Genomic DNA, 27,886 nt, shown 5'->3' on the forward strand with positions numbered 1-27,886 from the left:
CCCCGGCTAAGGCTGCCGTTCCCCCTTTGCCCGCCGCACCCCGCTCCCCCGCACGGGGCCGGTGTCCCCGGCCCGCCCGCCCCGCCGGAGCAGCCCTTGGCGGAGAGGTTTCCCCGGGACGGGGGCGAACCCGACTCCCCTGGCCCGGCTCGTCCCGCCCTCGGGCGCGCTCACTCCCCCGCCCCGTAAGTAGCGGCGGCCGCGGCCGTCGGGGCGCAGAGCGGCGGGGATGGGGACCCGCTCCGGGGGGCTCTACGTGGGGCGGAGGGCGGCGGCCGCGGGGGCCGCGCTGCTGCTGGCGCTGCTGGTCGCGCTGCTGGCGCTCTCCGCTCTCTACGGGCGCTGCCGGCAGGAGGCGGCGCCGCCGCCCTCGCCCCGCGCCCCCGGCCCCGCCGCCCCTTCGCCGCCCGCTCCTGCTGCTGCCAGCTCCCTTCGCCGCCTGCCCCGCCACCTCCTGCCGCTCCACTACGACCTGGAGCTGTGGCCGCGCGTGCGGCCGGGCCAGGAGGGGCCCTTCGCCTTCAGCGGGCAGGTGAACATCACGGTGCGCTGCCTGCAGGACACGGACGCGGCGGTGCTGCACAGCTCTGGGCTGCGGAGCCGCGGCGCCGCCGTGCGCGGGCCCCTGTCCGAGCCGGGCGCCGCCGTGGAGGTGGCGGGGCTGCGGCAGGACGAGGCCGCCGAGGTGGCGGTGCTGGAGCTCCGCGGCCGGCTCCGGGCCGGGCGCCGCTACGTGCTGCAGCTGGGCTTCCAGGGCCCGCTGGAGGAGAACCTGGACGGGCTCTTCCTCACTCGCTACACCGACCGGGGGCAGAGCAGGTAGGCGGCGGCGGCGGCCGCTGCGGGGAGCCCGAGCCCCTGAGCCGACGGCAGCGGGGGTGCCGCGGCTCAGGGTCGGGGTGGCCCGTGCCCTGGAGGCTGCGGGAGCTGGTAGCACGCCGGGCGGAGCCGCTCGCTGCCCGGGCCGGGAGAGGGGGCTGCTCCGCACGGCCTCAGCACCTCCCAGGGTGGCTCCAGAGGGAGCGAGCCGCAGACTCTGGGCTGTGCCCAGGCCGGCTGCTCTGCTCTCCGGAGAGCATCGGCCCGGCTGCGCTGGCTCTCCGTCGGCAGGTGACTTCACCTGCAGCTCCGGCTGGACATCTTGTGGTATCTCAGTGCCTTTGGCTGCAGCGAGGGGGTCGGGCAGTACCTGTGCCCAGAGCCTGGGAGATGGAGCCCGTCTCAGAACCTTCATCCCGGCCCCACACATGTCCGTGTAGCGCTGACAACTCCCCATCTCCTCAACCTGCGTCTGTGGGGAGCATGTCTTTATCAAGAACCCGGGATTCTGGCTGCGTATTTGAGTTTAGAGACGGTGAACACATGCAATTTCAGAAGCATGGTGGAGTAGGATGGGTGGCTGCTTTAAACAGCTTTAAACCTTTTTTTGTAGGTGCTATTGCACCTGGACTTGTTCAGCCGTCACCAGACAACCCGCGGTTTGCGTTGTGGGTATTATTTGGATGCTCTCCTTCTCTTTTGAACTGCAAAATCAGTGCTGGGACAGTGTGAGCTTATCAAGTAGTCAATCATCTAAAACATTTTCACCCTCAAAATAATCTTTTTATTTTTCTTCTTTTAAATTTCTGGATGTGAAACTTGCTAAAGAGAAGTGAATTTTAAGATTGGAATTTAAGTATTTCCGCTGGAAGACAAGTTTCTCAAAATAGGATTTTAAAGAAGTGGCAGATGAATTGCTTGCTTTGAAGCTTTTCTTTTTAATAATCAAAGATGTTGTGATTTGCTGAGCAAACACCGAGTCAAAAGGAAACCTGGAGTTAAGATTCGAGTATTCTTGGCACTTGTCTATCAATGAGTCCACTAGAACAAATTCTATCTTAGCAGTTCATAGGCTTCTTGTTTGAGCAGGTAAAATGCAGTCACAAGATCCATACATTCAAGCCTCTGTAGAGCAGTAGCAGTAACATGAAATTACTAAATGAAGGCAATAGTTTTAGTTGAAATGGGCGGGAAGACTCTTCTCAACAAGCTGGATTTTCAGCTGCTCGTGTGAATCTTGATACCATTGTCTTCCACATCTGGAAAATGCAACTTATACATTTTTTTAAATTTATTTATTTATTTATTTATTTATTTATTTTTTTTTTTTAAGAAAGAGGTGGTAATTTGGTAAACCTTAGACAAAGTGCAGTATGACAATAAATATTTTAGGAAGCACGTTCGGTTTTTGTTTAATTGCTATTTATTCATTCACAGATTGTTTTTCACAGGAGTATTTGTGCAATTTAAGGTAAGGAAAATCTAGAACCTTTTATTTATATAGTTTTATAAAAATCCAGATTAGAAAGGATCAATTAATTAATTACTTAATTCTGTGTCAGTATACTTTCTGACATGGTATTAATTAAATTAAGTCCTATCTAAGTGATGTCTAAAGATTTTTGCTTTTTAAGTGTTTTTCATATTTTTGTAGCTTTTTAGATCATTTATATGTGGTTATACAGATCCTGTTATTTTTGCTACCCTTTATCTTATATTTTAGAGGAATAAGCTAATCTTCTAATACATTACTGAAATACTGTTTAGTCTTATTTTTAAGTAGAGGACCTAGAAGAAGAAGAAGATTTTTTTCCAATCAGAATCTGAGAAGACATAACAACAAGTGGGGCAAAGAAGCCCAGGACCAGCTCCAATGGGAGAGTACTCAGGGGAAAAGTTACCTAAGCAACTGCTCTTCTAATTGGGCAATGTTTGTTAGATATGATAATTTGTTAAACTTAAAAAAATCATAGAAATCCAATACTGGTGTGCCCACAGCCCATATCTGTGGAGGCACTTGGAAGCTTCCAATAAAGAACTGCTTTTTTATCTTACCATTTTAATACTGTTGCAAGGAGTTTTTGTCTTTTGATATCAGGCAGCATAAGAAACACTGAATTAGATAGTGATTTTTTAATTTTGATTCAGGCTGTATAAAATTCAGAGTGCCAGAAAAAAAAAAAAAAGTTGTTGTCAGCCTTGCTGCAACGGTAGAAAATAAGAAAAAAACCACATTTTTAAATAATTAAAATAATATGTATAATTAAATTTCCTGTTGTTTAGAGGGTGTATGACAAATGTTCCTTTTCATTCTTAGCTCATCACAAAGCACTAATGAAATGAGATGGCAGCCTGGTTAAAAAGATGACATTTTGTGTATTTAGACAATGGAACAAATAAAAAAATCCACTGAGTGTATATGCAATGTATTATTTTCTTATTTGTTCCTGGACACATAACTGATATTAGTGAATTAGTTAGCATATTTTTTCTGCTTTAAAAAAAGGTTTTTTTCTGAATCAAGGCTATGCGATAGTATCTTGTTATTTTCACTTCACTAAGATTTAGGTCATCACTTTACCAGCTATTTCCTAACCTGATGGGTTCCAATAACACTGAAGGGGTTTGCATTTTTTTTTTTTTTTTTTTTTTTTTTTTTTGAGGAGATACATTTTGAGTGATTTGTAAGGTCTGTCCAGGTATTAATAATGGAAGAAGTTGGATTCTTACGGATTACATAGATGAGCAATGATGAAAAAACTTTCAGCGCCCTTCAGCTGTCAGTAAAAAGCCAATTACTGTTCTGGAAGGAAACTTCCACCTCCAGCAGTCTGTCCTGTAATTTTTCTTAAGTGTCTCGTACCAGTTTTCAGCAGACCCTGGGGTCAGGTCGGCTTTCTGACCTCAGCACCTGGGTGAAAACAGCAGCTGTAATAGACAATATGACATCTGCCTACAGCCATGCAGTCCTGTATTCCTTGCACGTGCTAGAGCCCTTAGTGGTTTTTGTGATTTCTGCTTGAGGAACTGCTAGAGACCTCTCATCTCAGAAAAGTCTGGGCAAGGCAAGCTTTGAGAAGTGACTGAAATGTTTTTTCCATCTGAACTTTCTTTTTTTATTGGTCATATTAGTCTGCTAACCCCACTGCTGTTGCGTGAGGTCAGAAAGCTGTTCAGAGAGACAGCTATTTTCAGAAGTCTTAACCTCACCTCTGTGAAAAAAGAATAAACCAAAGCTCCAACTTCACTGAATATCCAGCATGGAAATTTTTTGTTGTCAGTTTGACCATTGATGGCTTTATGTGTTTTTACTGTTGCTGACGATTTGTAGTACCCACCTGATCATGTCTTACATGCAAAAGAAAACGCTGAAAAATGGGATCACTTGTTATGGATAAAGGACACCCCATATCTGCAGTGCTTGCAGGAGCAAAGAAAGTGAAGAGGGAAGAAGCTCACACTTCTCTAGGTGTCTGAAGGGTTTCCTCTTGAAATGGGAAATCAGTATTCTGCATGTAGCTGTGGTAATCCAGGACCAGTACAGGACCTGGGTAGGCAGAAAGATACAGAAACCAGTTTTCCTCTTCTTCTCGAGCACTTCTGGCTCAAACATACACAGTGCAGGGGTGCTGTTGTCCATTATTCTGCACAGAGAGCTTCTTGCACTGCCATGAATGAGCTCATGTATGCTGCTTTGGAGTTAGAGGATCCCAAAGGCTGTACTATGGTGTGCAGGCTTTATGCATGTCACTCTTCACATAAATATTTAAAAATATTTTCAGAATTTTGTTTGGAAGCCTCTCTGCACATGTCCTGTGCATAAAACACTTGACAGGATAGAGTGGAATAGGCATGCCAAAATGTAACTGGACACAGTATTTGCAGTGATTTTTGTTAGCTGTTTCTGCACCAATTACTACAATGTAGCACAGACCTGACTCATTCCATGCTGAAGGTATGGCTACTGTCCTGATGGCTCCTGCCTTCTTTGGGATGCCTCAGTGCTAAGAATAAGCGTTTCTGACCCTGGTATATAAACTTTAGGGGAACACCTCAACTGCAACAGAAAAATATTTTCCCTGTAGCAGTGAGGTCACAGAAGCAGGAGATGATGCCATTCTTGTATGCCCAGCTGCTGGAACTGCTTAGCTGACAGGTATGGAGATTTGAGGACCATTGCATTTGTATTTTTTCTGATTCTTGGCACAGATGCCCTCATGTGAACAGGTCAGACGTACAGGTTGTTGAGAGTTCTGCCACAAGTCATTGATTTACATTCTGTTTCCAGCAAGTGTACTTTGCAGGAGAAGAGTCAGAGATCAGTCCAATGGTAAATTAAGGTTTTAATATTTAACAGCTAATAAGTATTAAGTACAAATAGGTATTTTAGTATTTAGTAAGTACAGGTGGATTAGAAGTCAATGCTCTACACTTAAATTGTGATGGAATACAACGGTTATTGAGGAAGTTTCTTAAAAAATAATCTTCAGTGTTGCATACAGGTAAAAGATATCACCAGCTCATCCATGTCTGGTGCCAAGTAAAGGGTCTTACAGCTTCAAGGGTAACCTTGAGAGGTGTACCTCCTTGAGGGGAGATCACTGCCCTGCAGCCAGGTGCTGTGGAGGGACAGCTCAACAGACTGATAGCTGCAGATATTACAGTGTAAAGTGATTGATTTGTAGTCAATTTTTCTGCTATTAATGCAATTCCTGCCATTTACCAGTCCAGTCCAGTCACCAGTTTTGGTTTGCTGCTGAATTCTCACTGACACAGGAGGGTTAACCTTGATTAGAACTACTTGCTAAGCATCTGAGTGGAGCAAAGCTCACGTGGTTCAAATAGGAGGAGTGCATCTGACACAATGTGCCACAGAGATCTGCCTCAAGCGAGGCATAGCTCCTTGGCATAAAGGATCTTTTTGGGTATTATTCTGGGCTTGCCAGTGGACTGGGACAGCACTGGTGCTGTATTCCCAGGGATGCTTCTCTGTGGCATTTGTCAGAGTTGTCCAAGTGTAAGCATGTGCATTAACAGTTATCACAATGTTATATTAAAATGTATGATTAATTAATAAGAGTGCATTCATTAGGAAGAAGAGCAGGTGTAAAGAGATACGGTCTGCTGTATGCAAAACTTTAATTGACTCTATTTTTGCAAACAAAATAAAAATGCTCAAATATTTAATCTGGAAAAGGCTGTGAGGAAAAAGCCAAAATGCAATTTAAAAAGACTGCTTTTCTCTGCAAACATCTAAACCGAGCTGGCTGTTTGGTATGTGGATTTAGTCATGACTTTCAAGTCTTTTCCAAATCTGCATATCTACATGCTTCACTTGCTGCTTTTTCCAATTTGTTGTCTCTATGTGATTTTAATCAGCTGCAGCATGCTGGATTAATTTTATTTGTATTTTTTAATACAGTATACTCATTGCATCCCAAATGGAACCAACATATGCCAGGAGAGTTTACCCATGTTTTGATGAACCTGCCATGAAGGCCACATTTAATATCAGAATTATCCATGACCCAAGCTACGTGGCTCTTTCCAACATGCCTGCTATTGGTATGTAAACAACAAGTTGATGTATGTTTTTTTTCTCCTCCTACATTACTTCTAAAAAGGGTGCAATTCATCTGAGAAGTTTACATCATCCAAAAAATGTTCTGTTGTCTGCTGATGTCTTCAAAAGGTGCAGAAAATCTGTGTCTATGAACTTAAAAATTTGGGCACCATTATTCATAATTAATGTCTCTGATCCTAACAATTCTGTCAAACCATTTTATCAGTTGTGGTGTGCTCTCGTCTGCCTGCTGGAGGCTGCACAGAGTTTGATTTCTGGCATTTACCGCTCAGTTAGTGTGTTTTGTCTTACTGTGTGGCATCATTTTAAAGCAAAATGGCAGCCCTGGGAATGCAAAGCCTGTATTTGTGAGATCCTTTAATTCTCAATAGATGCTAAGACATTTATAGCAAACAAAAAAAATTTTTCCAGGCATATTCTAGCCTACTGTGTAAGGGCAGAATAAGAACAAGAGGACTAAAAGGCTCTGGAGATGCTCATTCTGTCCCTTACTGGGATCTCATGTGAGATGTCTGTGGGGTACAAGATTCCAAACAAATTCCCTAAATTAGTATTCCTAGAGAAATCCATTGAGTCACTTGTCTCTTTCTTAAAAATCCTTTTTTTGCATTTCAATGCCATGAATCTTTATTTTTCAACTAAATAAATTTCAGCCATAAAAGTAAGTTTTATGACGTTTGCATTGAAACTTAGGAATAGGTGGGATTGCTGTGAGAATCACTGGAAGCATTTTTTATCCCCAAAGAATCTTGCCTATATCCTCCTTACTTGGAAGGAAGGTATCTGATTAAGTATTTAGTAATTCTTAAGCAGCCCTGACCAATATTTTGATCATAACAGGTTGTAGATAGGTAGAATGAGATAAATTATCCCCGGCTTGCCCACAGTTTAAAATTGATGGAGTCTGGCTGCTCTCCTTCTACGAGGAACATATGAGTTAGTGCAGGAATACACCATATTGAAGAAAGTGGTGAAAAAAAAAAATGCAGAAAACACAAAAGTCCTTGTTTTTTATGGAAGAACTTAGGTTTGAACATTTCTTTAACTTTTTTTCCTAGATGTATCTGAAATGAAGGATGAAAATGGAAGCCTGTGGACAGTTACCGCATTTAACACTTCACTGAAAATGTCAACTTACTTGACTGCTTTTGTGATTTGTGATTTCGATTATGTCACCAGAACTGAGCGGGGAAATGAGGTAGATATGAGGCTGCCTAACATTGTAGAAATTTACAACAGAAGCTGGCCCTCTGATGCATCCTGTGGTTTGAAGACATCACAGATGTTAACTGTGTTAAATACCATTCTCAAACTATCTGCTTGTGTTGAAAAACTGCTAACATTTGTCCTATAGATATTTCTGCAAAGCTTTCCTTTGAGACAATTAGTTTATTGTCTTGTCCTGTTCATTTCACTCAACTGCACAAGTAGGTATGGCCTATGTATGTTAAAATCTAGGAGCAGCTACTCTGCAGAAAGTAGTGGTTATAATTCAAGATCTTCTTGCTTTCTTAGGTGTCCTATTTGGAAAACATACCCATTTCCGCTGCTGTGACAAACCACTGATGTTCAGTGCCTTGTTTCTCAAGTTCCCCTGAGGAGCCACGGGGTGGCATCAGTAGTGCTCCATCATTTGCGCTCTGAACATTTTTTACACTAGTATATTAACCTTCTATTCCACAGTGTGCACATTTTTTAACCACCGAAAGTGAGTCTTTTGGGTTTGAAGTTTCTTCATTTGTGAGTATTCAGTTTTGCTCTTAGACTGAAAGGCCAAGGCTTGTTGAGAGAAGATGCAAACAAATGTACTACATGGGCAGCAGTTGCTTCACTTTCTTTCTTTCACTCAAAGTCAACAGGGAAAAGATGCATCAAGTTTTTCCAAAAGAAATAGTAAGTTCAAGCATAAGGCTAATAAAAACAGAATTTACTTTATCTCCTTATTAAATGAGGGCACTTCATGGTTAGTTCACTCTCATCCTACTGGAGAAAGGTGGGACAATGTAAGTGGAGAGTGCAGAGGTTGTCTAAGAAGCACAGTGCTGGCTCTTTTTCAAGGGGAAGATTGGATTTGGTGTGTTGGACCTGCCATCTCCTGTGTTGAACTTGTTGGATACTTAGAGCTATGGCTGTGGTGGCTTTTTCTTGGGCCCAGTTCTTGGACTGACAGGACTCAGCAGAGCAGAGTATTCAAATGAGCTGTTTCCAGAGGGAAAAGGGACCACCTGTGTTACATGAGATTGAGAAGCTATTTCACCCCTTGGTTTTGGACAGAGATGTTCAGTTTATGCCTCCACAGTGAGGAACCTGTTTATTGTGCCTGTTTTGATGTTTGAAACACTCAAAGCTTGTACTAGGATGAGGATTTTAAGGTGCTAGTTGTGTTTAGATTTTGCAAAATGAAGTGATTGGGTCTTTGAATCTCTTCTGAAGCCTTGGCTGAAAAGAGGGCCTCTTGACTGAATGTGCTTAATTTTTTTTTTCATTGTGAATTAAATCCTGATGCTTCCCAATTACGCTCTTAGAGTTTGGCTGTGCAGCTCCTTGTGAGATCATGCATTGCATTTAGATGCAAGAAACGTGAAGGTTTTGAGCTGCTGGGCACCTGTCAGGGAATCTCTTGTTCAGAGATACATGATGGAGATATAAACCTTTTCTCAGGCTACTCCATCACTTCTGGGCAAGCAGCTGCTCTTTTCAGTATCAGGATAAAATTGATGGGCACAGGATAGGAAAGATTTCTTGCTGCTGTGGTTTTCATTACTCAGAGGTACAAATGTCATCTGCTCAGGTGTCACCTGCCCTCTCCAGCAAAGGGGAGGCCAGTGGTCTAGGAGAAAGTTCAGAAGATGTGCATGTTAAGACTGAAAACTCTCTCTCGACATCTATTTCTCTCTCTTCAGGTGGCCTAAACTCAAGCTTGCCACCCAGACACACTCACTGGAATGCGCTGGTTTAAGATGTGTAATTCTAAATAGTTTTACAGTGTTTACCACTTAAGAAAATAAGAGCTATGAGTTCATTTGTTCCTGCAACATATAGTTGCATTCAAATATTTGTCCTTTTGAAGAACTGGAACTCTCCTAGATTTTAGCAGGATCAGGGTCTGTGCTGCATTTTGTTAGGTCCAGTAAACCTTCAGTTGGATTTTTTTAAATTAGAAGCTTCATTGCATGGTCTGGTGTGGACAGACAGCATTTTTCCAACAATGACTCACAGAAGAGAAGCGAAGAAAATGAAATGTGAGGGTTATTTAAAATAACTCTTCCTTGTTATATTGCAGATACGTATTTGGGCCCGGAAGGAAGCAATTAAAAATGGATATGTTGACTATGCTTTAAATATCACAGGCCCAATATTTTCATTTCTGGAAGATATACTTAATGTCAGCTACCCTCTGCCAAAGACAGGTGAGATGAATTATTTTCTGAAATGGATCAGAAAAGGCTGCTGATGTTGTAATGTTCATAGAAGCTATGGGGTTTTTTTCCATGATTCTCCTTTTACAGCTTACCACATTCATGGAATAAACCCCCTGAACTTTAAATCACTGAATTCTCCTTCCTGTCTCATGGCTTTAATTAACCTGCAACTCACCACTCTCACCTTCAAATTCTACTCATTCTTTTAAAGCCTGTTTTCCTAATAAAAGGGTCAGGTGGGACAATAAAGTGGGTAGAAAGGAGTAGTTCAGTCATGTGGCTGTCTTTGGGAGCATAGATCACAACATGCAAGGATGTTGTAGTTCCTGTGTTCTCCTGGTAAATCCATGCTGCCTGTTTGTAGTCTGTGTCTCCACAAAGCATTCCTTGCTTTCATCAGTACCTCCCTGTCTTGCCTTGGGTGTGTGTTCCTGCATGTTCCTCCCCAGAAAAACAGGGAGGATTGCCCTGCAGGAAAACATTGTTTCTACTTCAAGTGGACATTAGGTCCAGTTAACCTTCAGTCAAGAAAAATTATGACACCGCTTAGTTTCACTGTACAGTTTGTTTGTTACTTGTACTTGGATTCCCAAGGCTTTCAGCATGAATATTACAGGAAAATGGGGAGAATATTGAGAAGACAGAAAGCAGTTATTCTCTAAAATTAATTTTGGACCTGCCAATGATTTTTGCAGATGGCAGGACTGGGGGAAAGGAATTTCCCTCTTTTCTTGACTAGATAGTTTGATTTGTCAAATCTGTATTTTGGCATTTGACAGAAATAAATGTTAATCTATGTAAATTTATTATTGCCCAGTATATTTCTAATAACTTGCAGACTTACTCATTACACTTTTTTTGGAAAATGCAGTATATGCAGTCTTCATTCTTTAAATTTTCTTGTCTTAGTAATCTTGCAAGCTAGTCAAGGGCTGCATATTATTCTGTTTCATGCTTGTGTTCATGTGTTTAGCAGGAATGTCAATACATTCATTCATTAACATAAAACAACTACACAACTGAAGTAGAGGAATGGTGTTGTAGACTTCCTGTTAGGTCGGATTTCAATTTCAGAGAGGGCTGTAATAATATTACAATCCCCACTGTAATGCCATGGGACATCCACTGGATTTCCCAGTGTGTCTCCCTTTTCAAAGTTTCATTTAAAAAATAGTAAAATTAGACCAACCAAGAGTGCCTCCTTGTAAATACAAGAGATTTCTATTGCAAACTCAAAATGTGAAAATAAGAATAAAAACATTTAAACCTAGGGACCTTAAGAGTTTTTCTACACCTGATTTTGGTGCAGTTGTAAGTGAGGCCTCTTGCCCCAAGGCTGGATAAGAGCTGCCTCACCAGAAGTGAAATACCTTTGCTGTAAAATGGAGGCAATAATCCCAGTTGAGATGCTGCCTACCTGTGATGGGATTAAGCACCATGCTTGCATTAATTGCCTTGCTTTTGGACTGTAGCTTTCTTGTGGTCAGTGCTTCTAAACATTCCAAACCTTCTGCATACCTTTTCCAAATTTTGATCTTTGCTGCTGAGTTTATATGGTATATCTTTCCTTGAGACCCTGATGCTTTGTCTGGCTCTCACATTTGAACTGGAAAACTAATGTCTGTGCACAAGGCAAAAGGGGCAGGACAGAGTTGATAGTCTTACCGTGTAAATGAAGAGATGTTTCTAAGGCACCTTCCAAGCAGGAGTGGGAAAGATACCTCTACTCACGCAGCTGAAAGAGCAAGACTTCTTTTTTATCACTTGCTAGGCTGAAGAAAAAGGTAATTATTATCTTACCCAAACAGAGGAGAAACTCACAGAGAAAGTTTTCTGACTGTCAGCAGTGAATATATTGTCTCCTAACTTCCGTTTCATTCAGAAAATTTCTATGTAGAAGTTACAGTACAGATTTGGGCTCTGTGGGAATTAATTTTGTGGCTTCCTGAAAGAATGGCATCATAGGTGAAAAGCATGACAAGAAGAAATTTCAGTGATAATTTGCAAGTGTTGCTGTAATACCACAAAGAAGCACTACAATGGGGTGCTGAGCCAGTGTGAACATTAAAATCATGTGAGCATTTTGTTTATGAAAATATTTAAGATAACAATTTTTTGTGTGCGTGTGTCTGTTTGAATCAATCTAGATCTGGTCGCACTGCCTGATTTTGGAGCAGCTGGTATGGAAAACTGGGGGCTACTGATTTTCCAAGAAGCATCATTGATGAATGTCCCAAGTGATGACTTCACAAGCAGGAAGGCAATGATTGCCTTAATTGTGTCACATGAGCTAGGACACCAGGCATGTGGTAAAAAATTCTGTGCATGTATTTGCCTATGACATTGTTTCCTCACAATTGCTGGTGATGCAGTTACTGATTAGTAGAAGTAAAATAATCACTTAATAGTAGAGAGTGTGAGAACTAGAGCACTGAAAGTCTGTTTGATCATATGTTCTGCTGATAAAGCAATGCTAAAAGTAGGTTCTATCATCTTACAGATTGTATGCTGATTTGTACAGGACTCATTAATACAAAACTGTTCAATGGAGTACTTGCTTTTTTTCTTACACAGTGCTTGAATGGGAGAAGATACTGTAGGGATGTAGGGATGACAGTAATGTCTATACAATAAACTTAGTACTTTGCTAGGACACTCAAACTGAGTTCATCAGTATTCTTTTGTAGTGGCAGTGCATGTAGATACTGCAAAAGTTATTTGTTCTTCTGCAAGGCACAGGCCATAGCAAAATAGAATAAAATTAACATGAACATAGTTTGCACTGCATCTTTGCCCAGCTTTCATAGAGATTTCTGAATTCTTTCTTACTTGATTTGGAATGATAAAACAGTTACACTTCCTTATTGACAATGTTTGATTTCCTGTTATTTGCCAGAAAAAAAGCAACTATTTGCACAAAGTCAGTAAAATTAGCAAAAAGAGGTTGACTTGGCTAGTGCACTTTTATGCCTTTCTGAAAAGGTCTGCAACTTTGCAGACTTTCAGATTAGCAGAGTGTTTTTACTGTGGGCCAATGAAATAAATGTCAATGCCTAACTAAAATCTATTTTACAAAAACTTGTACTTCTGGTTTTTAAGAATTAGGAAATAAAATATAAATCCAGAAATGATCAGGTTTTTGTTAAGTATTAAATGCCAGATATGATTGCACAACAGCTGTTTTGGAAGTTTTGTACTTGCCATGAGGGCAATTTGCTGGTTTTGGAAATGGTTATTTCCCCAGTTTAGTGTATCATTCCTCTGACAATTTCACTTTGTTAGGAACATAGAAAGATGATTTTGTAATTGCTTGATAAATGCCCTGCTTTTAATCATAACCTGATATAACATTTTAGAAGTTGAACTTATATTGAGAAGTATTTTAAATTAAATATTTTACGAGAATGACATAATGCACTGCGATTGACACTCATGGTATGAAATTGTAGATGAGGCAATTTAAAAATAACTGCTCTGAACCTCTGACTTTTTCTAAAGTACATATTTTTCTACTGAATTTTCATTATCTGAAGGAACATTCAGCATTTTATTCAATTTACACGTGGACATTAAATAAAGTTACTTCAGCCTATATGTGTGTGTTTAACTTGCAAAAACTGTGAAAACAGCACTCCAAGGAGATTTTGAGATATTTTTTTCTTTCAATTTAAGTGGTTTGGAAATCTGGTCACAATGAACTGGTGGAATGATCTGTGGCTTAATGAGGGCCTGACATCTTACTTTGAGTACCTGGGAGCTACCTTTGTTGAACCCAAGCTTTCACTGGTAAGTACCAATGCTTACTAGCAGAGTTTCATCATGTACAAAGGAAAGGAAGGTGCAGTAGGTGGGAGTTAATTCAACAGTGCTATTATAAACTTCACTCCTGGGAGAAAGACCAGTAGGTCTTGATTCTTTCCTTGTAGATCTCCATCTGTGGGGGCTCTGTGATCATATCCAGCTCTCTGCAGCTACTGCAGAGAACAGGTTACAGCTGGGATTCTGCAGTGGCAAAGAGTGGGTGTTTTGCACTAGATCTGCCACATAGCAAACCCAGATTTCTCTCCTGGGTCCTGTTGTAGCTGATGGTTTTCCTCCTCACCTGACAAACTCTTTTCTAATTATCGCAGTCCTCAGGGATTGTCTCTCCCAGGCAGAGATTAAGCTGGATCATTTTGAGTCTGCTTACCCCACTGGGTCCCTGGATACCAGTTTGTAGATAAGACAAATATAATGTACATAGCTAATCCAACAGTAGGGTAAAATTCCTTCCTATTCTGCCCAGATGGGAATAAGCATAACTCCCATAGCATATTACAAGACCTCATCCATTGTTAAACTTAGAGACAGGTGGATAGGGGCTGCTAATTGCAGCTATGAGATGAACTGCACTTACCTGTGCAATCTTAAATGTCTGTATGTGTTGCCATCAGCTTCTGAAGGAAGAAAGGGCCTTAAGTCTGGGCAGTTACTCCAGGGTGCTTTTTATTTGGCTAAGTTGAAACATCATTTGACGGTTTCTTTTTTGCATTCACCAAAGCTCTTAATTACGTTTGATTGGAAACTAGTAAAGGCATGCCAAACAATTTCTATCAAGAGGATTTCTAGGTCATGGGATATGCTTACCTTCTTCTTTGAACTTCAGCAGCAGCTCACTTTATTCTCTGCAATGCAGTGTCTTAATACCACTGAGAAGTGTAAAGGCCTCAAAATTTTAAATTTGAAGTAAAATCTTAATTTCTTTTAAATTTAAACATTTAATTTAGAAGCTAGCCTTTCTGAAAATCAGCAGTTATCATTTGTGTCCATAAAGTAAATTTTAATACTGGGCAATAATTCTGTTTGATACATTTCAGTTAGGTAATGTGCCTTGGGAATGCAGAATTAGGCACAGAATTATAGGTGTAAGAATATATAGGTCTTTCTTGCACAGTTTCATGGGTCATAAATGTTCAGAGTCAGAGAATGGCAGAGGTTAGAAGGCACATGTGGAAGTCATCTTGTCCAGCCTCCCTGCACAAGCAGGGCCACGCAAGAGCCAATTGCCCAAGACTGTGCCCAGACAGCTTTTAAATGTCTCCAAGGATGGAGGTTCCATAAGCTCTCGGGGCAACCTGTGGAAATGCTCAGTCACCTTCACAGCAAAAAGTTTTTCCTGGTGTTCAGAGAGAACCTCCCATGTTTCAGTGTGTACCCGTTGCCTCTGGTCCTGTCGCTGGGCACCACTGGGAAAGTCTGGCTCTGTCCTCGAGTATGTACACTGATGAGATCCCTCTGAGCCCTCTCTTCCCGGGATGAGCAGTTCCAGCTCTCTTATCCTATTCTTACATGAGAGGTGCTCCAGTCCCTTCTCTGAGCTGTTGACCACGGTAGATGATATTTACTCAGGAGATATTTTCTGAGGAGACATTTTCCTTCTGTATTTCTCACTGGGTGACAGCAGCAATGCCACGTTGCTAAGCCCTGGTACTTTCAGTAGCTTAGGTTTTTGATTATTGCTCAGGGTTGCTGCAGAAGAAATGGGGAATTTAGGAGGAGAATGTTGCCATACTCATGATAGAAGTAAATGAAATACAGGCTTTTAGTTTTCAGTATTTGTTCATTTGCTACTTAATACAGTTGACTTGTTTTTGTCTGAGGATTACACTGTAACTGGCTGTCAGACCCAAGCCCACAGTACTTTGAAGATGTAAAATTTTCACTGGTCACTGATGCTGTATGTAGAAAATGTTAGGATCAGATATATGGTCCCTTGTAGTCCATGAGAAAGTTAGAGAGTGGGGGAGTTTGTTTATAGAAAACTGATTCATAATAGTGCTAATTTCATACACCTCCTCTCGAGAAAATTATTATCTTTTCTTCAGCTCACTTATTTTTGTCTCCTTGCAGGATAAAATCTTTTATGCTCATATTGTACAACCTATCTTAAGGGAAGACAGTGAAACAGCTCGATCACTGTCACAGAGTGAGGACAAGATCAAAGGATCATTTTCTTTAATGTCTCTATTTGACAATATCACATACAGCAAGGTAAAAAAATAGAAAATTCTTCCCATTTCTCGCAGATTCTAAGCTAATGGTAGAAGGTAGGTTTGGGAGGGACTGTTGAACAAAACTGTTTTGTCATTTGAAACACGATTCTACTGCATGCACAAATTTATTGGGTGTTGCAAATCTACTTGGCTATGAAGGAAGTAGTGAAAACGTTTTTAACCTCTGTGAAATATGAAGTGTGAGTGCAGGCCAACTAGCATCTCTGCAATATTTGAAAAAAAGATTTCAACGATAATTGTAATAATAATTCTTTTTTTCTCATATTTTTTTTGTATTCCAGGGAGCTTCTGTAACCTGGATGCTTTCTGGTTTCCTAACTGAAAAGTTGTTCATCAGAGCACTTACTGTAAGTTGAAAAAACAACCCCATTCATCTTGATTTATAAGCTTGAAAAAGTCAGTTGTACAAATTGCTTGCCTCCACAAATTCTAATGCTTTTCTATGTTTCTTCACAGTCGTATCTGAAAGAATTTTCCTTCTCAAATGCTAATCAAGATGATCTCTGGACCCACATCCAGATGGTACTCATTTTATGCCTCTAGTATTCTTTCTCTGGTGTTTGGCATGGTCCAAATTTAAGGCATAAACTATTTGTAGAAGACAGCATTGAAATGTGTCTATCTGTAATGCAGTCTTTTTCCTGCATAAAATTTGCTTTGCTGGTTCTTAAAGCCAATGTCTTCTCAAGTGTTTATTTGGCTGCTTTGCTGCACCTGAGATCAGTGGGACTGAGTACAAGGAGTAGAGATGAGATAGGAAATCAGGACCAGGCAAAGTCTTGGGTTTCATGGTAATTATGTAAACCTACATGAAATTGCATAGCCTATTGTTCTGGAGCTTAGGTTTTGCTAGATCAGAGTGTCTGATGCCTGGGGCTTGAAGATCAAAGATGCTGGTGTGTCACAGATCCAGCAAAGTCCATACCCAGGGCAGTAGCTCAGCATTTCATCCTTCGGTGGTTTTGGCAGAGATCTGACTAAGAAAACAAATGCTAACATTAGGTTATTTTTTAAAAAATTCACCTTCCTGGTCCTCCAAAGAAGGCTTCTGTTGTTTTGCAGGCTCTGTCTTAAGAATGGGAGTGCTAGAATTTCAGATATGCAAAGCTGTCACATGTTTTAAGCCCGTGAAGACTGTACCAATTCACAGTAGCTGGGATACCAGCTTAATGTCTTTTTCAATTTGTCTTCACTAATTCAGTTTGCTTATTATGTTGCTTAAAAATATTTGTGCTCCATCAATTTTATTTGAATGAGATTAACTAATCAAGTCTGTCATAGCCATATGATGTAAGTATATTAATACAGGCTTATGCCTGTATTATGTCTTCATTAGAATGTCAGAAAGTTCCCTTGGACTACATAGATTTTTTGCATGAGTCAAAGACCAGCAAGCTGCTAAGAATTATTGTCTCTGCTACCTTGAAAACACTCCCAGAGATCCACTGAAACAATTTCAGTAAGTACCTGTTCTAATTTCTATTTCTAATTTCTCTTTCTCTTTCAGGTCATAGATGCACAGGATGAAGTTCAGTTGCCAGCGCCTGTAAAACAAATAATGGATTCCTGGACATGCCAAAATGGGTTTCCAGTTTTAACAGTAAATCTAACCACTGGAACAATCACACAGGAACAGTTTTTTAATAAAAACAATAGAAAGAGTACTGATTCTTACAAGTATGTTTAGCTTGCGTTTTTATTGTATGTTTATACCCTGTTTTTTACAGGAAAAGCTTTGGTTACAACAATGTGTTTTGACCATCTGATTTTTTAACTTGTGGTTTTTTTCTTGTGACAAGCAGTCAAGTAAAATCTGTTTGAGATTTTGCTCGAGTTTGCAATAGTTCTGCAAATTCTGTTGTTTTGCCAAGAAGTTGCTTTCCTCTGGAATAGTGAGTTTTCCAGCCACATAATAATAAAGACAGATGTAGGCAGTGAGTGTGTTGCAGGGAGGATTTTTGACAGGCATTTTCTTCTTTCCTCATCCCTCAGGTCTACAGACTGGGGGTCTGGATGAACCATGCTTAACTTCTTTCCTGTGCACATATTCCCAATCTTTCTGCCTGACAAGGATGAAAGGGTTGCATTTAAATACTTAAATAAATGACACTCTTTCTCAGAAAGTGATGACACCTGAGCAACAGTTTTAAGTTCTTGTCAGTGAGCATTGCTAAGTGCTCAGGGCTTTTGAAAATTTATTTAGATGTCTGAAAAAGCTGCCTTTTGTTACCCACTTTGGAAACTCCTGGTTAGGGTTTGAACATTTATGAAGAAGCAGCTGATATAGCTGATATGAGGGGTGCATGGATGGAGCCCATGAGATGAGTTGTCATATGAGGAAAAAGTGTAAAGGAAAGCAAAATCCAAAGCAGTTTCTTCTTGGAAATTATTGCTGGTAATACAAACAGGCAAAAAGAATTTTGACAAGAGCCACAGGATGGCTCTTTGCTCCCGATCTCCAGGAACAACAAAGCACTAATCATTCAATATTCTTGGTTAGCTCAGATAAGGAATTCCAAGTCACAAGTGTGAAGTCCTTTACAGTTAGAAAGCACAAATTACCGTGTGAATGTAAGAAAGCCCAGAACGCGTATTACAGAATTTTCCAGGCATTTGAAGCTTTTGGCCCTTCTACCAGAAAGGAGTTTTACATTCCCTCAGAAAACAAAATACAGTTGTTGGAATGTTGTATTGCTTTCTTGGAACCTTTTTTTGGTAGATGTGCTTCTGAAAAGTAGCTTTAAGGTTCCCAGAAATAGGATGAAGTATAATATGAGAGGAGAATAAAATCTCTGTCTGGAAAAGGAAAGACAATACAGAAAGACAATGGTATTGAAATACCTAGAACTGAGCAATACTTTTGATATGAATGTCTTTTTAAAGCCATGCTAGAACTCCTTTTTGGAGAAGGTAAATGCTGATCCAGAGGAAGTAGCATTATCTGATGAAGTTGCATGCATCAGAGAGAACAGAAGGTAGATGGATATTTTTGTAAGATGGAACTAATCTGCACTGTAGTTTAGCATCAGCTAAGAGGGATTTTTAAATAAAAGTATTTTAATAATATTCTTTTATTTGTTAAGTAACACCTGGATTATTCCTATTTCTTGGATGAAAAATGGATCGTCACAACCCTTAACCTGGCTAGATAAAAGCAGCAGTAAGTAATGTATTTGTTTGCACATTCTAGAACCAAACTGATGGGAGCACTCCAAAATCTTCTAAAAGGAGTTGATATATTTGAATTGAATAGGGAGATAAAACTTTAATACAGAAATGCCTCTGTTTATCCATTGTAATGTTTTTGTGTTAGATAGATTTTTAGGTAGATTTTCAATTAGGTCAATATCTTTTCTATGTTGCATCAAGTTTCAATGTAAGCTTGAGTTTTTAATAATATGGTACAACACACATCATGAGTAGAGATTTCCACAGAAATTTTGATTTTATAATTTTTTACACAAATCCAAACTTTAGGTCCTCATGCTTCTTTATTATTCTCCCCCCAACAGATCTTATTGATGTTAATGTCAGCTTTTGAGTATAGACAGGATCTCAGCTGTGAAATACCAGAAAATTTATCAGCTCAAGTAGTAGATAGAAGACTGAAATAATTAACACTGGCTGTGGGAAGTGACCCATCTGTTGTTACAAATTCATATCTGTAACAACAGAAAATTAATGTTTTCAACAGCATTTAATTTAATTTAATATGTTGTCGCACTATATTAGGAATGGTGAGAAGTATGATAGACTCTCTCAGCTGCGTTGTCTAAGAGAGTAAAGTTTATTATTCTTGATCCTCTTTTATAGGCAGGTTCAAGAATGTCTGAGAGGTAAAACTCTCATTGGTCATTAAAGCAACACATCAGCAGCACTGGTCAATTGGAACACCACCTCTTAACTGTTTCTTGCAAGTATACAACAAGGATCCTAAACAACACCTGCAAAGATTGTTGTCCTTCTCCAAGGACTGTTTGGATTTTTCCTTATGCTTTCTCAGGCCAGAGTGAGAAGTTTGTGTGACTTTGTTTCACACAGGCTCTCTGTTCCTGCTTGCTTTTAGCATTCAGCATCCACAATATGTTTATGCAAATTAAATTTTGAAAATTATAAAAATAATAGGATTTTTAAAATCCTATAATAGAAAGTGATTTTATGGGCATCTACAACCAAATAAAAAAATTGTACTTTCTCGACTCAGTGCTTTCAAATAACTTAGTTTTTTTTGAGAAAGAAGAAGTATAATCAATAGAAAGGGGTAATGATTTTGCTTCAGCAAGTCAGCCATGCATCAGGTTTTAGATGAATCAAAAGAAGAAGCAGAGACTAATGCAGTGGAATGCTTAAGAGCAAATCTCCAATATGTTGTGCGTATTGCAGCTCTCCACCCTTTGTCCACAGTGGTTGAAAATTACTTTCTCTCTTTTTCAGGCAGTAAGATAGCTTGAGTCATCATTAATTCAACTGTATACAGACAGGCAAATAAGAAAAAAATGCATGTATATTCCTCTGAATATGGGATGAATCTCTCAGTGCTTGCTCTGTCTCAGTCCTCTGTTCAGAGTAAAGCACTGATGGGTGTAGACTGCTCACCAGTATTGACTTACTGTCTTAACAGAGTTTGCCTTCTGTTTTCATATCCTGGTTTGAGAATTCACTTCTGATGAGGCAGCCTAGAGCCTTCAAGGCTGCATTGGCTCCTTCAATGCACAATAGCCTCTCAGGAGCAGTCAATCAGGCAAGAACATATTAATAAATAAGATGAACTGCAGGAGGAAGCTGTCAGTGAGTGATATAGCTCAAAAGGACTATAGCACTATCTTCTTTAAAATAAGCATTTTTGATTACTTGTCTCTTGGTCAAACTTAAAATTTTTAATTTTTTTCTTGGTCTGCATTTATCTGAATACTGGTGGGTGGTTGGTTGTTCTGTGAGGTGCTGAGCACTGTGTTTTGGAGCTGGGAGCAGCAGGTGTGCTGTCGAGATAAAAATGGGTCCATGCCCTACAACTGGCATGGGAGGGTATTGCTCCTCATCCTGAGAGTCTATTCTTGGGTAAACTTGTTGAATTCTCAACAGCTAACTTTGAGCTAAAGGGCTGGAGTAGATCTTCAGCCTTAGAATCCCAAGGTGCTCAGTACCTGAGGAATCATTGACTTGTTGAAGTCATTCTGCTGTGCAGAGCAGAGATCACAAGTCCACAGAGCTTTTGGGGGATTCCTTTTGAGTCCAGTCTCAAAGTTGTGTCTCATATCTCAGAGGACCACCAAGTTCATTGTCTGTAAATGCAAAAGAAGCTTTGTATGGAAAACAAAATGATACATTCTAATGTCACTTTACAGAAATGTTTCCTGAAATGCAAGTATCAGAGTCAGAATATGACTGGATCTTGCTAAATGTAAATTTAAGTGGATACTACAGAGTGAACTATGACGAATTAAACTTGAAGAGATTAACACGCTTGCTTGAAAATGATCCAAAGGTAAGATCGTGTTTGTTTTCTCAAGCTTATGAGCAGACTGTTTCCATGTATTTTTTCATGCATTTTTTACCTGGAATAACATTGATGGAAACCTGGAATAATGAGAAACTCGCCATTGCACCACTAAAGTCACTGGCTTTTGTAGTGGCAGATGACAGGCCTGAACATTTTCACATAAGCGTGAAAAACAACTTTACATGACATTTTGTCTTCAAATCTGTGTTAATAGCTTGTGGTTTTTCTGCTCTCTTTAAATCTGGCTCAAGGAGCTTTCATACTCCTTCATTCTCAAAGTCTTGAGAAAGTTTTTTATTTCCATGTTTTGTCAAACCACAAAGTTTCTGCCTGTGGAATTAAAAAAAAAAAACCCAACCTTTTTTTTTTGGTGGGTTTTTGTTTGTTTGTTTTCTTGCTTGCTTGTTTGTGGTTTTGTGGGCTTTTTTGTTTGTCTGGGGTATTTTTTTGGTTTTGGATTTTTGTAGATAATTTTCCTAGAAGTTCCAATCAATTATATTTGAGCTCTTTCAGTCCTCTGTAGACACTGACTTAGAACAGATTTCATCCCACCTTTGACTTGCCACAGCCTGAACTGAAGGTGAAAGTGGTACAGAACAAATGTGGCTCTATATGGGGTTGCATGATTTCAGTGTTTCCTAATCCTGAAGTGAGCCAGAGGCTGCAGTGATAGTGTTAACTCATTGGTTTTGGTAACAAAAGTGAGAAAATTTAACCTTTTGACCTAATAGTAATGAGTGCAATCTTTATAGAGTCTGGACACAAGGCTCTATAAAGACATCAAAGCACATTAAACCTTCTTAAGGCAAAGGAGCTTCACTTCTTCTAGGCTCCTTTGTTTCATGGCAAATCTACATCGTTGGGACACTGGGTGACCACAGTGTTGGCATTGTGGTCAAACCTGTTCTTTGCTGTAATGCTTCCTGGTAGGAAGTGTTCTTGGTAGCAGCTGTGCAAAACCATCTGTTCCTTGTGGTCACACTGTTTGTAATATTTCTTGGTATCAAGGGGTGGAACAAGAATAAGCAGCTTCTGTCCAGCTTGGCATTCCTCCCTGGTGTGTGTCAGTCCAAGCCGCCTGACCTCTGTCTGCTTTCAGCATCGTGTGTTGAGCTTTGCACTTCTGCCCTGTTTTATTCTTCTGGCTGCCAGAGGGAATGTTTGCTCAAGCAGTGACCAAACTGGTGTGGAACAAGGAGGAGATGAGGAGGAGGACAGCAGTTCTGCCACAAGCTGTAGGCAGAGGTAGACCCATGGCTGTGCCTTGGTCACTGATTTCATGGTAGTGTCAGACACTCTGCTATGCACTGAGTATAGATTCTGCATTTAAACTGCAAAAGGAAAAAAATTACCAAAATTGTGTAATTAGGATGTTTTTAGGGAATGTGGCATTTCCATATTTTAATTTTAATTACAGCATGCGAGTAAGAGGGGTCTTGAAATTCTCTGGTTAATGTACTGCATTTATATGTTTATATACAACATAATATATAACAAGGGCTATATCAGAGCTATATATGTAGCTCTGTGTATAGATATATTAAAATATATCTGTATCTATATAGATAGATATAGATATATTAAAAAAAACTCTTTTTTTTCCCTCTTTTTTAAAAATTTCAGTTTAAAATTCAGGATTGGTTTCACAATGTTTGTAGGCTGTTTTAATTTAGAAAACCTGTTAGGGATCCTTCTGAAACACTGTAAAGCTTTTTGTAAAGTCTTAATAACATGTTGAAATCGGCTAACACTACACAAATACTTTCTGCAGGCTATTCCCACTGTCAGCAGGTTCCAGCTGATAGATGATGCTTTTGCATTGACAGAGTAAGTATGTTTCCAATATGTTACAGAAATTGACTAAACAACATGATTGCACTCAAGATCTGTACTTCTGCTTCCTTCATTCCTACCCATGTGTGCCTCCTAAGAATTACTGCTTTGACAAAATGGTGGGGTAGTTATTTAATCCCTTCTTCTGTCAGTGCTGAGAGATTTACTTAAAAATGTCTTTTGTTCCAGCTCCAAGGAAATTATTTTAAATACTGGCACTGCCATGAGTTCTTCAGGAATTAACCTGTATTTAACAGAAAAAAATATTCCAAATGAAGATTCTGAATCTTCCTTCGTTTATTCTGGGCTATCTCAGCTGTGCTGTACTGCATCACTGAAAACCTCTTCAATTTCTCTTGCTGAGTCATGACTTGGTTGCTCAGGTCTGTGGTGCTAAAGAGGTCAGCAGCATTGCAGGGAGCTGAGAAGCATTGAGTGTGTCTGTGCCTCACACACACCAGAGGTACCAGAAGCATCAGACACCTGTGACGAAGGTGTCCCTATGATGAGGGACCTTAGGGAGGAGGTGGCCAAAGTGCACTGCCCTGCTTCAGGGCCTGTGGAAGCACCTCTGAGAGGAGGAGGTAAAAATTCTTATTCCTCCTCCCATAAAAATGTCCTTTTTCATAAGAGAGCTCAAAACTAGTAGCCAACAAGGAATGTAACTGTGAAGTACAGAACTGTGCTGCTATATAAGTACTTTCTTTTTTTTTCCCTGAAGGACAGGGGCTTGAATTGGAATTTTGTTGTGAAAAAATAAATTCCATACTTCTTCCACACTGAGGGACAGAAATGCCATGCTGAAGTAGTTAATTCCACAAATCGTGTGCCTGTGAATGAAATGTTTTGATTTTTACAATATTACAAAAAAGAACATATAATGAAAAAAAGTTGTTTCACAATAAAAATAAAGCTGTATTATAGCTAAAACAGTGTTTATTTTATTTTATTTCTTTTTCCAGTGGGACAGACACACGCTGTCAATGTGTTTGTAGCATATCCTGCAGACACAAGCAGCTACAGCGTGCCTGCTGCCATGCTCACTGTCATGATGGGCCTATTGCTTTGATAGTGGCACAGTGCTCCTTAGTGGATGCTTTGAGAGTTCAGCTCCTAAAATTACCATTTGTTTCTATTTCTTTTATTTTTTTTCCCCGTGCTTTTTCTAGGTCACTTCCCACACAGTATCCTGATGTTCTATTGCCTGTTTCATAAATTAGCAGATATGTGTGGTAGGTAATTAGTGTGAATAAGTATGCTAAAATGTGTGGGCTTTCTTGTTTTGTTTTGCTGGGTTTTTTTACATAGCTTTGGATATGTTCCAATTGAAACAGCCCTTGAACTAACAAAATACCTTGCCAGAGAGGATGAACTCTTCATTTGGAATATGGTATTGTTAAACCTAATACCCGATCATTTGGAAAGTACACTGAAGAACCATGAGGTATATCCACTTTTAAAGGTATGACCATTTTGTTAGTTACCAAAGATATTAGACCATGCAAATACATCAGTCTAAAACAAATGTTTTTTAGATTCTCAAGGATGTAGTGGTGACTATGATGAATCAGAGTGCTTGTGATTCCTTTTGCATGACTTTATCAAGTCAATTTTTTTTAAATAGGAGGAGGTACTTAATTATAAATATTAGTCAATTATAAGTCTTGTTGAATCTTGTGTTGATCCTTATTGAAAGCAGAAATACATTCACGTTCTTTAAATTAAGTTTCATCCTTGTTTTTTTGAAACTGTGAATCTGGAAAATAGAACTATCAATCAGTAGTAGGTGAAAAGACCAACACCTATGTAGAGAAGGCATAAAGTACATTTGTGCTCTGTGCTTCATACACTGCTTTCCATTCACCTCCATGGAGTGAAAGAAGGAATTGTGTTCAGATACTAAATGAAATTATTCTCTCCCATATTTGACTTACCTGAGACACTATTTTCACATTTTTTCCTTGACTTCTATTTGAAGATTTCACTTATGTTTGAGGTACAATACCACAGTTCTCTTAAAGTTCTCTTAAATACTAAAAAATAAAAGTGTATTAAAATAAGCGAGAAGAACAAAGTATTTCCTATTGAGAAGGGTTTTTTCCTGTTTCTCTGAGAATTTGTTGTATTTCATAATAAATTCAAAGGTCCTAGTGATGTGGAAGGATAATGTGCCAGTTTGAATTGAAGTACAGGTATATTGCATTTTAGACCCACTTTCTATTTTATTTAATGTCCTGTGTTTCGAGACATTAATAGTGGTAAATTTTTAGGATAAATTTGAGAAAATAAGGAATATCAAAACTTGTGTCTAAATGAAAGTATTTTTTCTTTCCCTTCTTTTAAAAGAAATACCTTTTAAAGAGAATGTTGCCAATATACCATTATTATGTAGGTTTTATTCGTCAAAATGCTGATGCTTTGGAAGATGACTATTTTGCTCAGTAAGTATTCTGCTTTTCTAAGGAATTTTTTCTGGTGTGAATGGATCTGATATATTGCAGTTTGGTTGTGTAAATTTAAGTACAAGTACAGGAAAAATTCTCTAACTAATGTGATTGTAATTGAATTGTTATTTTCCTGCCCTGTAAGTGTGTATTCTTTATGATGACACCTCCAGTGAAACTGCAGTGTCAGGATAGGGCCATAAAGGATGATAGTTTAAGGATCTTAGTGGAAACTCCCATTTGTCAGAGAACAGGCTCAACATGCTGCTCTGCTAGTTGAAGAAAAACTGACAGCAATAAACTTAAAATATTATTTTTGGACCAATTACTAAAACTTTGAGATACTTCATTTTGCAAAGCCACTGTAGCCACAGGCTTAAACATCAGAGTGATTTGAACTAGATGCAATCAGAACCTTAAAACTTCCAAGAGGAATGTAAACCACACAAAAAACTTACAAAAATATAATACATTGGTCACCTCATTAATACTCACTAGTATTAATGACTGGAGACCATTATTGTTGGTTTAATTATTTTATTAAAACTCAGTTGTTCCTAGTAGACGTTCTTGTGGGTTAGCATCATGTTCTGAAGCTGTGGTGGTCAGGCACAGTTCAAGTACTCCAAATGTGGTATGCTTATCTTTTATTCTTACTGTTTTGACTTCCCTTCAAGAGTATATTTGGAAAAATTCTTGGCAACAGCGTGCTGGCTGGGCCTCCAGGACTGTTTGGACCTGTCATCTGAACTGTATGCTAAGTGGAGGGACAACCCTGAGTACAAGTAAGAATGGTGATCTGCTCTTACAGGTGTGCATGTCAAAGGGAGGTGGAAAGTTGAAAGGCTGTTACAAGGGGGAGGCAGAATGAGAAATGCCTCTGTACACTGCTCTTGTTTCTCGGAAGAACGACAGAATTTAAGACAACTGTGTCTGCCCAACCTCCTCCTCTTCCCCAAATCCCAGCTTTATGATGATTTCACAATTGTTGCTTTTTACATAGACTTTGCAAGCTGGAGGATGCAGATTTTGCCATGAAGACCAAAATCTGGTTAGCCATGTAAAAGGCGAACCTTCTGTTAGTGCTAATATCCCACATGGCCCAATCCCCTTGCTGTAGTACAGCCTTGGGGTTGTCATGTACACCAGCTCAGCTTTTAAGCTTCTCTTAACAATACTGAGTGGAGTGATGTTTGCATGATACAGCCATCTGCCCATGGTGAGCCCATCAAAGTGGCTTGCATGTTCTGTGTTCACATAAAGAGGTATTGGGAACAGCTGTCCATCCTTATGCTGGTACTGAAGCCCGGTGGTCAGGGGTCTGGGCTGTAAGAATGGACTCTGGACTCTACCAGGAAGAGACTTCCTGTATTCAAGTATTTCATCATTTAAAAAAAAAATTACAATGTATTGAAATTCTTATTCTTTTTTCCTCTCTCTTTCTTTTGATGTCTTTCTATGCAATTGTCAAATAGTGTTGGCACTGGTGAGTGAATATTTAAAGTTCTTTTAAAATTTGTTGTAGTTGTGATAAATATTTTGTTTTTATTTGATATATGTTGATACATGTAGTTGGCTAAGTAAACTGAACTTGTACTACTATATTTGAGTTTTCCAAAATAAATTCATAGTGATCATACTCATAAAAGCCAATCTGAGTTTTGCAGTTAGACTAAAAGAATTAAATAGCCTACATATATTTTGTTCCATTCTAGAGAGAATATTCTTGCAGTTCCACACTAAAGGTAGTAATGCTGTGCTGAATTGTCAGTCTGTTTTCAAAATAGTAATCTTTCCCTACTAATAACATTTGAGGTGATGGAAAGTATTATTGTAGTATACTACATACCTTGTTTGACTTGAATAGCTGAAAAGTCTGTGAAATATATTAGCTGATTGGGTTTTTTTAAGCTGAATTTGATTAAGAATATTAATTTTGCTGTCCTTCTTGGCACTGAGAAAAGCTCAAATAGATTTTACTGGGATATATGTGTAGAAGAAAGGAAACTCTGAATATGGTTAAGTGAAAAAATGATTATGTTTTAAGGAGAAAACCCCATAGAAGATAGGACACTTCTTAGGTTTCAAGTGACAGATTACTGTTCCCATGCAGTTAATGAAGAGGCTTTACATGTGCTGGGTAGGAAAGGAAAGAGACACAATACACTTTTGACCCATATTTCACAGACAAATCCCTTTAGATGCTCTTATGTTCTTCATACTGAGAACAA

General features: G+C 39.5%; 1 protein-coding gene across 1 annotated transcript in view; it reads left to right on the forward strand.

Annotated features, from left to right (window-relative positions):
• Positions 1-229: 229 nt before the first annotated feature.
• LVRN (laeverin) overlaps positions 230-27,886 on the forward strand; it is a 33,897-nt gene continuing 6,240 nt past the window's right edge. Inside the window, exons 1-16 of the mRNA XM_058827636.1 lie at positions 230-819; positions 6,242-6,384; positions 7,462-7,601; positions 9,687-9,813; positions 11,973-12,127; positions 13,498-13,611; positions 15,715-15,855; positions 16,160-16,225; positions 16,335-16,400; positions 17,386-17,555; positions 18,962-19,038; positions 21,224-21,363; positions 23,150-23,205; positions 24,520-24,673; positions 25,558-25,652; positions 26,333-26,440. Of these exons, the coding sequence (XP_058683619.1) occupies positions 230-819; positions 6,242-6,384; positions 7,462-7,601; positions 9,687-9,813; positions 11,973-12,127; positions 13,498-13,611; positions 15,715-15,855; positions 16,160-16,225; positions 16,335-16,400; positions 17,386-17,555; positions 18,962-19,038; positions 21,224-21,363; positions 23,150-23,205; positions 24,520-24,673; positions 25,558-25,652; positions 26,333-26,440 (2,342 nt within the window). The remainder of the gene's footprint in view (positions 820-6,241; positions 6,385-7,461; positions 7,602-9,686; positions 9,814-11,972; positions 12,128-13,497; positions 13,612-15,714; positions 15,856-16,159; positions 16,226-16,334; positions 16,401-17,385; positions 17,556-18,961; positions 19,039-21,223; positions 21,364-23,149; positions 23,206-24,519; positions 24,674-25,557; positions 25,653-26,332; positions 26,441-27,886) is intronic.

The sequence above is a fragment of the Poecile atricapillus genome, chromosome Z, assembly GCF_030490865.1.
Source record: "Poecile atricapillus isolate bPoeAtr1 chromosome Z, bPoeAtr1.hap1, whole genome shotgun sequence".
Classification (NCBI taxonomy): Eukaryota; Metazoa; Chordata; class Aves; order Passeriformes; family Paridae; genus Poecile; species Poecile atricapillus.